The sequence below is a fragment of the Eptesicus fuscus genome, chromosome 10 (genome assembly GCF_027574615.1).
Source record: "Eptesicus fuscus isolate TK198812 chromosome 10, DD_ASM_mEF_20220401, whole genome shotgun sequence".
In the NCBI taxonomy this organism is placed as follows: Eukaryota; Metazoa; Chordata; class Mammalia; order Chiroptera; family Vespertilionidae; genus Eptesicus; species Eptesicus fuscus.
Window position 1 is genome coordinate 18,418,823 of NC_072482.1, and position 13,007 is coordinate 18,431,829.

General features: G+C 43.9%; 1 protein-coding gene across 1 annotated transcript; it reads right to left on the minus strand.

The window, feature by feature from the left end:
• Window positions 1-1,202: 1,202 nt before the first annotated feature.
• Window positions 1,203-2,816, minus strand: PGK2 (phosphoglycerate kinase 2). The gene has a single exon (XM_008153198.3). It carries the CDS (start codon window positions 2,734-2,736, stop codon window positions 1,483-1,485), a length of 1,254 nt encoding a protein of 417 aa, XP_008151420.2. The 5' UTR covers window positions 2,737-2,816; the 3' UTR covers window positions 1,203-1,482.
• Between the last annotated feature and the right edge of the window lie 10,191 nt (window positions 2,817-13,007).

A 13,007-nucleotide genomic window follows, 5' to 3' on the forward strand; every position in this document is an offset into this window, starting at 1 on the left:
AAAGAGTAATATGCTAATTGACCACACTTTCGCTATGCCTATAGCCAATCAGGGCACTATGCAAATTAACCCAGCAAAGATGACGGCCCCCACGCGTTGCCCCGCCTCCCATTGCTGAGCCACTGACGGACCCGGGCTGGCAGGAGGCACCTCCCACCACTCCGATCAATGGCCACTGACGGACCCGGGCGGCAGAGGTGCCCAGATTGCGGATGGCGGCGTGGGGCCGGGCAGCGCCTGCCCCACGCCGCTGCTGCCGCCGCCACCCGGGTCCAAGCCCCGACCCTCAAAGAAGGCGGAAGGTGGTAGCCAGAGCCAAGGCCTGGGTCCCCGGTGCCGGCGGAAAACTGGTGCAGGCAGCCAGGTGAAGGAAGGTCTATTGCATGAATCTTCGTGCAACAGGCTTCTAGTTATTAATATTGTCCTTAGAAATAAGGTATGTTTTAGGTGTGCTAAGATTATATTTAAGTTCAATTATTCAGGATACTTAATATATAGAATTGATTTGGGGCTATGAGACATAGGCCATGACATGTGGGATCATTAACTCTGCATTTTTACTCTTGATAGCAACATTGTCCCCAAACAGCTCTGTCTACATAATTATGCAAAATATTATCCAGTAGGTATTTTCATTTCTTCCACATTTCTTTGTATTTTCTTACTCTATTTCCTAATTTGGAAGAAGTTTTTTACCTCTATTTTCCCCATGGCTAAATTATCTTTATACATATTTCTTATGCATTTCAAAAATCCCAGGATTTAGATTTAGCAGTTATATTATCTATTCATTAAACAACATCTGTTTTAAAAAGAAAACAATTACTTCTCTATTTGAAACCTGGATTTGATTTATAATTCCCATTCTAATAAACATGTGTGTACACGCTTATGCATCCAAACACACAGACATACCTTCTTTAGACTTAATGTCTTTTTTTTTTTAACTTCATAGGTATAATAAGAATGCTTTATTTCTTATTTTCCTTATTTAGTAAGAAATTTCCTCTTAGGAAACCTTTAATGGCACTCGTGAGTTCTTAAATGTAATTTTCTTTCTCAGTTTATTTGGGCACTTTTATTGTTTAATAGTCTGTCAGTTTCTGCCCCACCCTTCCTCAGCAATTAAGATTTTGTCTTATTCCCATGTTTCAAATAATGAAACAACGACAGAGCTAGGCTAAAATAAAAGGAAGGAGAGATTCAGCTTATTTAACTTGCTTTAATAGGTAACCCACTTCCTATGAATCACAATGGTCAAGTTCAAATGAGATCTTTACGAGAGTAGGTAAATGCATGACAGAACTAAAATTGAACTGCATTTCTGTGCTGATGTTAAGAGTTCCTGATAGCTCATCGCTTGGTCATTTGCCTGGATCTTGATACAGGGGTAGATTTTAACAAAGGTCGAGTTGAGATGTAAGAGCACTAACTTGGCAAAGGCTTGTGGGCAGGAAACAGTAGGAAGGAATACTTTGTCAGTTACAGGTTGCTGAGGGCATCCACTCCAGGAAGGACTTTACCTTCCAGAAGCTCTAGACTGGCTCCTCCTCCAGTGCTCACGTGGCTGACTTTATCTTCGGTGTTCCATTTGGCACAGCAGGTGGCAGTGTCTCCACCTCCTATAATGGTAATACAGCCCCTGGAAGTGGCTTTCACAACTTCATCCATGAGGGCTTTGGTTCCATTAGCAAAGGCATCCCATTCAAATACCCCTACGGGTCCATTCCACACAATTAGCTTGGCTTCGGCTACAACTTGAGCATACTTCTGGTTGGTCTCAGGACCACAGTCCAAACCCATCCAGCCAGCAGGTATGCCTGATGCGACAGTGGCTTGGCCAACCTTAGCATTCTCTTCAAACTTGTCAGCAGTGACAAAGTCAACAGGCAAGGTAATGGTCACACCATTCTTCTGGGCTTTGTCCATGATATCTTTGACAATCTTGGCTCCCTCTTCATCAAACAAGGAAGCACCAATCTCCATGTTGTTGAGTACCTTAAGGAAGGTGTAAGCCATTCCACCACCAATAATCATATGACAGACCTTGTCAAGCATATTTTTGATAAGTTGGATCTTGTCTGCTACTTTGGCTCCACCAAGTATAGCCAGAAAGGGTCTCTCTGGGTTTTCCAAGGCTTTGGCAAAGTATTCCAACTCCTTCTTCATTAGGAATCCAGACGCCTTCTGGGGCAGATTCACTCCCACCATTGAACTGTGGGCCCGGTGAGCAGTGCCGAAGGCATCATTGACATAGACATCCCCTAGCTTTGAGAGTGACTGACGGAAGGCTTCTATTTTCTGAGGCTCAGCTTTAAGCTTATTTCCTGCAGGATCTTGGCCCTTCCCTTCTTCCTCCACATGAAAGCGTAAATTCTCCAGCAAGATGACTGAGCCAGTGGCTGGGTTTGCACAGGCTTTCTCCACTTCTGGGCCCACACAGTCCTTCAGGAACAGGACATCCTTACCCAGCAAGGATTTAAGCTCAGCAGCAACAGGCTCCAGGGAGTATTTATCAGGCATGGGGACACCATCAGGTCGACCTAGGTGACTCATAAGAACTACTGACTTGGCGCCATGATCCAGGCAGAACTTGATGCTTGGGATTGAAGCCTTGATTCTCTGGTTGTTGGTAATCTGGTTGTTCTTCATGGGAACATTGAAGTCTACTCTCATAACGACTCGCTTGCCTTTCACATCCAGTTTGTCCAAAGTTAACTTCTTAGAAAGAGACATCTTGACAATACAACCACAATGCTGAAGAACCACTTTATGCTGCTGGAGGCTGGGTGGGTGATGTTTCTAACGTCCCTTTGCTTGGCCCGCCCCTATCTGCTCAGGACTGTGTCTCCCAGGCAACAGCCAGAGGAAATCTGGTTCTGTGATTGGTCAATGGTACTGTCAATCTGGATTTGGAGCGCGTTGCTTAGCGCCGATTCAAACAGCCAAATAGTCCTCGCTGTGGGCGAGTCAGGGCCTGGCTTGGGTGACAGTTGAGAAGGTGGAGAAATTTTGGAATAAAAAAGGTCCTGAAGTCCAAGCTTCCCGCTGGTTTTCTTTTTTTTTTTCATATTCCTTTTGATAATTGCACTTATTTAAAAGAAAAGAAAAGCATAACCCTTACCTATGTGAAGTCCTAATTATATTGAGTGTAAAAGCATTTACAGGACCCAACTGAAAGGAATTTTTTGAAATAATAGGTGTGTGAAACCTTGTTTACGCAAGGCAATATAGTAAGCTTCTGTTTTTCCTCTGTCTTGAGAAATATTTCTGTTGACAGCATAGCTTGTGTTAGCCCTTAGACTTATGTATGGTGTAGGAGGGTGGAAATAATATATTTTCACTACCTTGTTTTATCCATTCTCAGACTTTGTGAGAGACTCTTGGTGGCTTCTTCAGGAAAATCCCATAAGATCATAACAGAGAATCAGTGAAACACCCAGGATGATGGGACATGTTTTCAGGCTGCAAAGTTATGAGGAGGGCCCTTACTTTTTTCTTCTCTCTTTGTTTTACTCCCCGTGTAACATACAAGTTGAGCTGAAGAGGGGAATGGATTTCATGAGGATGAAAATGTCGGTTTGAATTGAAAATGAGTGAGGGATTTTATTTTTGGAGAAAGTATAAATGGCTGATTGATTTAGGAATGAAAACTGGCTTTGGAATTAGTTAATATGTCAGTTTCCTTAAGTTGAATGAACTCAATGTGTAGCATAAAGACTTTGACGAAAATTATTTGAGGCATCATCCACTAGGATGGCTATAATAATAAAAAAGACAATAACAAGTGTTGACAAAAATGGGGAGAAATTGGCTGATAAGAATGTAAAATGGTAAAGCCCCTTTGGAAAACATGCCATGTGGTTTCATCAATTACAACATGTTGAGGATAACACTCCCATAGAGAAAGGGAACAGGCATGGGAGGGGAGAGGTCTAGGGAAAGGAAAAGCCAGGAGTGAGAAGGCATGCCTTTGTGCTTCCAGCATTAACTAGGGAAACTGAGAAGAGTTATTATATAAATTAATTATGGAAGACAAGGATATTTAATTCTGATAGGCTAGCTTAATACAAACATCCTTTAAGAGTATTTATATTCTAAAAAAGTTGGGGAGACATCACTAGTTTTTTAATAAGGTAGAGACCTAAGCAATAGATGCTAATTCTTAGTTCCTCATCTAGACCTAGAGATGCAGCAATGAGATAGGGAAGCAGAGTCCCTTTTAGCAGCTACAAAAGCCTGCAGGATGTTGATATGACCCTAATATTATTTAGTTCTTCCATTTTCTGGGCAGAAGAAAGAAAGGGCCTTTAGCGGAAGTCCAAAGTCTTGGGAGAGAGGTTGGGTTGCTGTACAGTATTTTCGCTGATCTTTTTCTCTCTCCCATGTGTCTTACAGAGATCAGGCTATTGAATGTGATCAGGATGGGTTAATGAGGTAGCACTTGGAAGCAGTTCACAATATCTTGTGAATTTTGATGGGTTGAGTGCTTATCAAACTTGAAATAAATGATTCCATATTTTCCCTACACTTTTTAGAGTACTTTTTGCAATTTTATGACCTAATGAATGAGTTTTGTTATGTTGCTAATGCCTACAACGGAAATTTTAATTCCCTGTGCTTATAGAAACACCACCAAATCTCCTTTTTTCAGCATCCAAAGATGCATCCTTTTATAGTCACTTTTTCTTGCTATGTATTTTTAAGGCAGGAAATGGAGGAATAGGAAGGTCATATATATGCTTATATCCAAATAATAAATTTGAGAAATTAAAAAAATAAAAACTTGACACATGACATATGCTAAATCATGCAATATAGAGAAATTCTTTTGTGGAGATAGTTTTGGAAAAAACCTAAAATAATTTAATTTTATTTCATTTGGTTGCTGGAAAGTAATATTCAATAACAATAAGCTAAGGTACCCCCAAATCTATAGATATGGAAGTTACATTAGTACTTTTTTTTTTTTAATATATTTTATTGATTTTTTACAGAGCGGAAGAGAGAGGGATAGAGAGTTAGAAACATCGATGAGAGAGAAACATCAATCAGCTGCCTCTTGCACACCCCCTACTGGGGATGTGCCCGCAACCAAGGTACATGCCCTTTGACCGGTATCGAACCTGGGACCTTTGAGTCCGCAGGCCGATGCTCTATCCACTGAGCCAAACCGGTTTCGGCTACATTAGTACTTTTTATATCATCCTAGTATAGTGGCCCGGTGCACAAAATTCGTGCATGGGGGTGGGTGTCCCTCAGCCTGGCCTGCACCCTCTCCAATCTGGGACCCCTCAGGGGATGTCTGACTGCCAGTTTAGGCCTGATACCTATGGGATACGCCTAAACCAGCAGTGGGACACCCCTCTCACAATCCAGGACCACTCACCTGCCTGCCGGCCTGCTCGCCCCCACCTGACCCCCTCCGGCCTTCTTGCCCCCAAGTGCCACCCCTTGCCGGCCTGATTGCCTCCAACTGCCCCCCGCCCCCGCCAGCCTGATCATCCCCAACAGCCCTCCCCTCCTGGCCTGATCACCCCAACCGCCTCTGCCTTGGCCCCGCCACCACTAGCTTTGTCCAGAAGGTCTCCCAGTCTAATTAGCATATTACCCTTTTTTTAGTATCCTACCTTATAAAAGAGAAACATGCAAATTGACCGCACCTTAGCTACGCCCACAGTCAATCAGAGCAACAAGATGGCAGTTAATTTGCATATGTGGGCGCTGAGTGGCCTGGGTCCAGGAAACATCCTCCAGACCCAGGCCACTCCTAGCCTGTAGGCCCATGCTTAGGTCCTGAGTGGCAGGGGTCCCAGAATGCCCCCGGGCCACTCGAAGCCTATGGGTGTAGGTGCCAAGCCATCTGGAGGGGCGGGAACATCCCCGCGTCGCTTCTCACCCCGCCCCCAGTGGCTTGCAAAGTCTCCTGCCCGAAGCGGCGGTTTGGGGTCATGCCCCCAGCCAGGTGCCCAGGACCGGGGACTGGCTGCTTGCCTCTGGGGTGTGCCGAGACCGTGGCGGCCACTGCTGCATGCTGCCCAGGGTCCCTGCATGCCCCAAGCCTGAGGCCCATGGTCAGGCTGGCTGCTGGCCTTGGGGCATTTGGAGACGGGAATGTTCCCGCCCCGCCCCAGAGGCTTTCCAAGCTCCATCACCAAGTGGCGGTTTGTGTCCACGCCCCCAGCCTAGTGCCCTCCACAGGGGGATGGCTGCTGGCCTCTGGGGTGTGCAGAGACCCCGGCAGCCACCACCGGGTGGCAGGGACACGCCCTAGGCCAGTGGACACAACCCAGGGGCTGCATGAGCTGCAGAGGATACACCTTTTTAAAAAATTTTTTTATTGATTTTTTTTTTTTTTTACAGAGAAGAGGGGAGAGGGATAGACAGTTGGAAATATCAATCAGAGAGAAACATCCATTTGCTGCCTCCTGCACACTCCCCACTGGGGATATGCCTCCAACCAAGGTACATGCCCTTAACAGGAATCAAACCTGGGACCCTTCAGTCTGCAGGCCCATGGTCTATCCACTGAGCCAAACCAGTTTGAGAGTAAATACCTTTTCTGACAACTCATTGGCTAAGCTCCCTGTAGGCCACCACTTGCCGTGTTCTTGGTAATTTGGGTTATAAGAATCCAAGAAGGTGATCTAGGGTTTTCCCACCACACTCTTGAAGGAAAAAATGAAGGTCCCTTGAGGGGTCCCAGATTGGAGAGACTGTAGGCTGGGCTGAGGGACAACACCCCCCGCTGCCCCCCTCCCCGCCGTGCATGAATTTCGTGCACCGGGCCTCTAGTAGATAATAAAAGCCTAGTATGCTATGTGTCCAGTCATCCGTTCAACCAATCAAAGTGTAATATGTTAATGACATGCTAAGACCACTCAACCACTCACTGTGATGTGCACTGACCACCAGGGGGCAGATGCTCAGACTAGTAGGTTAGCTTGCTGCTGGGGTCCAGCTGATTAGGACTAAGTGAGACGGGTTGGACACACCCTACAGCCCTCCCACAGTCCCCCCCTTGGCTGGCCAACCTCCCACGTCCCTCCCCCATCCCGATCTTGCACTGGTGGGGTCCCTTGCCCTGGCCTGCCCCCTCTCACAATCTGGGATCCCTCAGGGGATGTCGGAGAGCTGGTTACGGCCCCATTCTGCAGGCCAGGCTGAGGGACCCCACTGGTGCACAAATTCATGCACTGGGCCTCTAGTGTTATAATAAAAATAATCTTGTAAATGTTTTTAATGTTTACTTGTGTAGGAAGTACTAATGGCTTTTTTGGAAGCTAGGAGTGAACACCTAATTTATATGGTCAACATATTGCCATGATGTGGGCTCTATTTTGGCACCTAAAATTTCTCTTATGGGCAAAGGTAACATTGCATATACCATATGTCTCAACTGTTCCAACCTGGTGCTATTGTGATTTAGTGGAGAAAGCTACTAGAGTGAAAAACTTTGAGCTATCTAGCTGTTCATGTAGTCATCCTTGAATTACTCTACACATTTATAATTTTGAGAACTTTGATTCTTTTTCCCTACCTAATAATCAGAATCTGGAATCTGTCAATTTGAATAAAAGTAAAATAAAAGATTTAACCATGTGTTAGGTCACATTCATTGTCAGTATGCTTACCAGTGAAAATACAGACTAGATGACTTAACTTACCTTTCCTTGCCTTAATTCCTGAGGATCTTTGAGCACAAAGTTGTGTCATATAGACATATGCCTACACTGCTTTGACAACATTCTGCGTCTTGTACATCTTCACTCTAATTCTGCATTAAAAGAGTAACATAAAAACTAAACACATGATACAATTAAAATTCCCATGATAAAATCCTAGTTTATTTTTCTATAACTCCAAAGCTAGCAATATGCTCAATTATTTGAGCTAAAAAATAAAATTACAAGATGATATTTAAATATTCCAGTTAAAAGAGGAAGAAAAGCATATTAAAAAATCAAAATTTGGTAAAAAAACGTTCAGACGTAGCTGCACTTTCAGATGTAGTAAGGACTTGAAGGAAGTGCTTCCAGCACATAAGACCAGGGTTAGAAACCTACCCCAGGCATTTATTAGAAGTTTCATCCTGGACATGTTATTTAATCTCTTTGTATTTCAGCGTCGGTATGTATACGTGTGACTTATTTATACCTGAGTTTGTTCCAAAGATTTAAACAGCTTTTATTAGAAGCAAGTATACTTTCCGGCCTCTAATTGAAAATGGTGAATAGTAAAAATTAATATCTAACACAACCTATAGCAGGATCTGTTACAAATTGTTTATATATGTTCACTCATTTATTCTGCTGGCAACTCTATAAGGGAGGCACTATAATTATCTCCATTTGCCAATGAGAAAACTGAGGCACAGATACGTTGCCAGGTAGAGGTCAGCAACAGCTATTCTACAAGCAAGATGAAAGGCAGAACCTCTTCAGCAAGTAAATGTGCGACAAAATAGCACCCCCAAACACTCTCATCCTCTCATTGTGTACATACACTTGAAAAACTGCCACCATATCTGGGTGCAACACGTTGTCAACAAAAAAGTGAAAAAAAAAATGTTTTAAGATTAGGCTTTTATGAAGAATCATTTAGCTGCTCTTTAGAATAACCTTTGGAATATAAACTAGCTTAGATTTTCAGTGTTTTTCTCTGCACCCAAAGAAATGTAACATCACATGTGTATGCTGCCATCTTTTGGTCAGTGTCTAGAATTACTCTTTATGTTCATAAATTTACTAAAGCGTGGGGTTATTTAAGCGGCCCATTAGCCTGGCACCGAGTTATGAACATGATTCGAGGGGTTAATTTATTCATACAAGACAAGACATGATTTTTTCATGACTTCATCCAACTGGATGAATATATTTTACAGAACAAGATCTCTCAGCTTTGGGAATATTATCGCACTCCTTAGTAAAGAAACCTTGCCTCTTGTAACCAGGTTTCCAAATGATTAGGACTGAAACCCACCCGCCTAACTTCCAGACAGCTGCCTGCCCCGGGTGCTGTGATACACTACCCCGGCCCCTCTCTGCACTGACAGACTTACTCCTCGGCAACTGGAGTCCTCGCAGGGGAAGCGCTAACCTACAGCCCTTTCTACTCGTAGCAGGTGTCCTCATCATGAGCATCCTCCTTCTCTGGGGCAACCCACCAGCTGGAATGTACAGAGGTAGGCAGGAGCTGTAAATGCTAGGCTGCCTCTCTCCACCAGGGACAACTTAAAACAGCCACCTCAACTGGAGAGCTTCATGGGTTTAGATGAGGCCTCTGTTGTGACTACATTACAGCCCAACTTCTGCATGTGTTCACTCCGGCATCTGTTCTTACCTCCACAGGTAGGTCAACACCCGGAGGTTTACCCCGGTGATCGTCCTACATTGGAATGTGTATCTCCTCACGGGCTTATCTACCTGCAACAACTCATTATGTACAATCTGCAGTTCAGGCCTCTCTGAGGAGGATCTCCGGGGCATTATCTCTGATTAATGTTGATGAGATTCTCTTTTTGTGGTACATCCCTGATAAAAATCACAAATGAGTAATCATGCGTTTTGCCATCAACATTTGCTCTGACTTGAACAAATAATTCCATTGAATCAGGTCCTACACACTGACATTATGCTTTTCTTCTTTTGGGGGGCATTATCTGCCTGGCAATTGTGATGACCTCTTCAGTCCTATTCTTGTTCCTTAAATGTGTTGCTGTTCATTCTGTCAGTTGCTTGTCACACTTGTCAGCTTCCGTATTCCCCTGAAATGCTACTTAGTCTTGCTGGTACATTTATTCTATCATCTTGTTTCTCATACCTTTACAGGTTAGCATTTTCTCTTCATCTTCTTATCATCTTCTTTTATAGTACCTAGTCTGCCCATGCTCCAGGTTTACCGTTGAAAGATAATTTCTCTCTCCTTTTATGAGATGCAAGGGAACTGGAAAATACATTTGTCAATATTTGTCTACCTGGCTTAGAATCTGGATATCCTGATTCTTTGGTGAGTGCCTTAGGCTCTGGGCTCCTGCCCAATGATGACAGCTATGAAAGGCCTGAGTAACTTGTAAGCAAAGTTTGCTACCCCAACAATAGTGACTGGCAGCATCAGCATCAGCTGGGAACTTGGCCTGGACTTCACCCCAGACCTCGCAAATCCGGGTCTCAGAGAGCGGGGCCCAGGGCCCTGTGCTGTACCGAGTTCTTCAGGCGATCCTTAGGCACACTCGAGTTTGAGAAGCTCTGTCCTAGGGCACAGTGTGAAGGAAGCCAGGCTGTCTGAGTTGGAATTGTTGCTCTGTCATTTACCAACTGCAGGATTTGGTGAAACTTGCCTATCTCCTCTGGGCCTCTGTTTCTTCTTCTGCTAGGCCATAGGCTTGCTTGTGAATGAAATAGGAATTTTTAGGGATGAAATAGGCAGGTTTAGGGAATTTTTTTTTTAATTAAGGGGGGTCCATGGAAAAAACACAGGTTGCAAAGCTACAAAATGTTACATTTCCGTAAGACAAGGAAGTTGGGAGAGGCAGCAGTTACATTTCCATAAGACAAGGGAACTGGGAGTAGCAAAAGGCACACATGTACAGAATAAAGGGAAGGAGGAAGAAAGCCCAGAGGGAATAGGAGAACAAAGAGGGAAGAGGGCTTCACATGTCCCATGTGAGGTTTTGACCTTTGAGCTCAAATGTTACTATAGTGACCAAATCAAAGGGGAATAGCGACCAATCAGAGGGGATATCAAGGCACAAAAAAACCCTGCAACTTTTATAAACCGTGGAAAAAGGAACTCGATGGGACTCTTTCTCCCTCCCATGTGCTGTGAGAATCTTTTCCCCTCCCCACGTGGGAGTCTGTACTTGTTCTTCAATAAATTCCCACCTTTGCAATACCATGTTCTGTCTGTGATTCATTCTTCAACTCCACTAGACAAGAGCCTGGGAGACCATCCTGCCCAGGGGAACACTGCACGCATTTCCAGTCCAAAATTCCTGTATCATGAAGACCCAACGTTTAGTATATTGAAAGTGAATAGAACTTAATAAACACTCAGTAAACACCATTGCTATTACTATCATCATTGTTGTTGCTGTTTAATTAATCTTACTACCTTCATGTTGCTGGCTGATGGAGTTATTTCTTTCTTGACAATATTATGTAAGGTAACAGTTTCTTTTTGGACAGTTAGTGATTTGGTGATGAATGTATTTTATGGGATTCTGGCTAATTTTGCCTGTTGCCAGAAAAACTGTTAATCTTACTTTCTTTAGATAGTAATTAAATATAGCATTTGTAGATCTATAGGTGATATTAATTTAGTTTACAGTGAAAACAGTTATATACAACATTTTTGAATTTATGATTTCTCAGTATGTTAATTTCCACATCTCCTGCACTAGTTTTGAGGATTCCTGAACCTCCGTCTGACATTACACAAGTCCACAGAGGAGTGCAGTGGGTATTCTGTGATTCATATTTTTAAATTTATACTTTGTATGTGTAAAAATGTATACTTTGAAGCATTTTTATTGGGCAATGTGAACTTTAGTAGGAGATGGCTTAATATTGCACCTTTGACTGACCGACTTCCCTTCCTTGACTCATTTCCTGCCCCCTAAAAGTGTTTCCTTCATTTTGCACATAAATTTGTACTTCAGTTCTTATCTAAAGGTGTGTGTGTGCCAACACCCATTGTAAGAGATTAATTACAAATATAAGTCTCACGTGTCTTCAATTCAGAGTCTATACCTTTGTTTCATTCAAATGAAACAAATACCAGTCCTATATAATAAAGAGGTAATATGCAAATTGACCATTACTCCAACACACAAGATGGCTGCCCCCATGTGGGCAAAGATGGCTGCCACAAGATGGCTAGCAGAGGAGGGCAGTTGTGGGCAATCAGGCCAGCAGGAGAGGGCAGATTGGGGTGACCAGGCTGGCAGGGGAGGACAGTTAGGGCTGACCAGGCCAGCAGGGGAGGGCAGTTAGGGGCAATCAGGCTGGCAAGGGAGGGCAGTTAGGGGTGACCAGGCCAGCAGGAGAGGGCAATTGGGGGAGACCAGGCTGGCAGGGGAGGACAGTTAGGGCTGACCAGGCTGGCAGGGGAGGGCAGTTAGGGGCAATCAGGTTGGCAGGGGAGCATTAGGTGTTGATCAGGCTAGCAGGGGAGTGGTTAGGGGTGAACAGGCTGGCAGGCAGAAGTGATTAGGGGCAATCAGGCAGGCAGGCAGGCGAGCAGTTGGGAGCCAGCAGTCCTAGATTGTGAAAGGGATGTCCCAGATTGGAGAGGGTGCAGGTTGGGCTGAGGGATACACCCCTCCCCACCCCCAATGCACAAATTTTGTGCACTGGGCCTCTAGTGAAAAATAAAGAAAATCCAAATTCAGACTGCAATCTAGAATTTGTCATGTTCTTTGAATTTGTTCACCTTACATCCTGCCAGTTACTAAGAAGAAATATAAAGACCTAAATATTTTAGGACAGCATTCATTTTTATAAAGAGCTATGTGTGTGTGTGTGTGTGTGTGTGTGTGTTGTGTGTGTATGTGTGTGTGTGTGTTATAATTTTAGTGGTATCTATTTTTTCCCCCAACTTCCATAGGATTTTCAACATTTTCAACATTCAACACCATACTTGCTCAAATATAGAAATAGTTATTGTCATTTATTTTACATAAACAGTGTCAGGGATGGGAAGAAGGCAAACATTTGAATCCAGAAGATGCCCCTAGAGACTGTGTCCTGTGGACATCATTTCTTCAAAGCACACTCATGTGGTGCTGTTCTCCTGTCGTACTGCATGGGGGTCTGGTCTAGACTTGACAAAAATTGGGGGACTCACTCATTTCCAGGTTATGACTCTCTTTCTTCTGAAGAATCCTGCCCCGGTAAAACTCATGATGTTTAACTTCCCAACCCAACACTGACTCTCCCACTCTCTTTCACAAAATTGGGTGTCCTGAAACAAATTCAGCTTGCCCATCCTGAGTTCAGTACTCAACT